Source organism: Scheffersomyces spartinae (genome assembly GCF_019049425.1).
Source record: "Scheffersomyces spartinae strain ARV_011 chromosome Unknown scaffold_49, whole genome shotgun sequence".
In the NCBI taxonomy this organism is placed as follows: Eukaryota; Fungi; Ascomycota; class Pichiomycetes; order Serinales; family Debaryomycetaceae; genus Lizanozyma; species Lizanozyma spartinae.
Genome location: NW_025065096.1, coordinates 1 through 1,850, shown reverse-complemented (window position 1 = coordinate 1,850; position 1,850 = coordinate 1). Strand labels below are relative to the sequence as shown.

At 39.4% G+C, this 1,850-nt stretch overlaps 1 protein-coding gene across 1 annotated transcript; it reads left to right on the top strand.

The window, feature by feature from the left end:
• Positions 1-667: 667 nt before the first annotated feature.
• On the top strand, positions 668-1,727 carry CHT1_3 (glycoside hydrolase family 18 protein; the record flags this gene model as incomplete). The annotated part of the gene is made up of 1 exon (XM_043194625.1): positions 668-1,727. A coding segment is annotated over one exon (1,060 nt), but the record flags the coding sequence as incomplete, so codon positions are not given.
• Between the last annotated feature and the right edge of the window lie 123 nt (positions 1,728-1,850).

Genomic DNA, 1,850 nt, shown 5'->3' with positions numbered 1-1,850 from the left:
TAGTTCAAAGAAATGTCATTCGTTCCGTCGGAAGTCCTAAAACACAAACATCCGGCATACAATATCGACATGGTTACCACAATATGTCCCAAATGGATGCCAAGAATCATAGAATTATTTTCTGTCCGACATGCAGTTTTGACTTCTGTAACCATCGGCATCAAATTAGTTGGTGAAAACATAGATAGAGTATCCAATGCAAACAAAATTATTTCCTACAAATCACAAATTATTTGATATATACGATATAAACTGTTTTTAACTATAAAAGTTGAATGACACCTATAAGCACATTACATAGAAAGTCTTGACCTCTGACCAAATTTACGATTCATGACAAGTAGATGGTGGCATTGAAAAGAAATTCGCGATTTAGTGACATATGCACGCTGCACGAATAAAGACCAAACAACACAAAGCATTGATTGCCCCAAATAAACATAAACAATAGGTGCAAAAGGCGAGTTCAAAAAGTCATCAGTCTGACCAAGTGGAGTGGGTATACAAAATATGTATATAAGTTAGCTTGTGCCCATACTGGAAGAATTATTCAATGTATTTGCACTCCAAATAGGATTCTATTGTATTTTATTTCCAATCCTTGAAACCCAACTTTTACTTTCGTTAATATAAACTACAAAATACATTCAATCCTTTTTGATTAAATATGTTGGCCAAATCATTACTCTTATGCATGGCTTCTGCCTTAGCTGCTGCTTCTGAAGTTGCAGTCTACTGGGGTCAAAACTCCGCAGGTGGTCAAGAAAGATTATCTACTTACTGTGATAGCACTAGTGTAGACATTGTTCTTGTTTCCTTCATTAATGGATTCCCAGACCTTGAAGTTAACTTTTCTAACCAATGTGGTCTTACTTACCCAAGTGGCTTATTGCACTGTCCTCAAATTGGTGAAGACATTAAATACTGTCAATCTAAGGGTAAGAAGGTTATGATTTCTATGGGTGGTGCCAGTGGTACTTATGGTTTCTCTTCTGAAGCTGAAGGCTCTGAATTTGCCACTACTTTGTGGAATAAGTTTGGTGGTGGTTCCGATGCTGAAAGACCGTTCGATGACGCTGTTGTTGATGGTTTTGATTTCGACATTGAACATGGTGCTGAAACTGGTTACGTTGCTTTAGCTAAGGGTTTGCAATCTTACTTTGCTAGTGCTTCTAAGAAATACTACCTTTCTGCTGCTCCTCAATGTCCTTACCCTGATGCCACTCTTAACCAATTATTGACTTCTGTCGCACTCGATTACTCTTTCATTCAATTCTACAACAACTACTGTAGCTTGGGTCCAAACTTCAACTGGGCTTCTTGGGCTGAATACGCTGCTACCGTTTCTCCTAACAAGGACATCCAATTATTCCTTGGTTTGCCCGGTTCTGCTGCTTCTGCTGCTGGTTACACTCCTTCTGCTACCGTTGACCAATACTTGTCTGATATTCAATGTGGTCCTAACTTTGGTGGTTTTGCTATCTGGGATGCTTCTTCCGCTTGGTCCAACGTTGACTCAAACGGTGATAACTACGCTGTCCAATTAAAGAACTTGTTGAACGAAGCTGATCCATGTACTACTTCTGCTTCTTCTTCTTCAACTACTTCCACTAAATCATCCACTACTGCTGCTACAACATCTGCTATTACCGTCACCTCCGATGTATTGAGTTCAAGTGCATTCTACGGTAATGTTTCTTCCTCTGCTATCCCAACATCTTCTGAAGGTGCCACTACTTTCACCACTAACTACAACACCGAACTCATTACTGTCACTTGTACCAAGGATGTTTGCCACCACGCCAAGCCTACTGATGCTCAAAACATTTATGAAACTTCTTATGGTACTG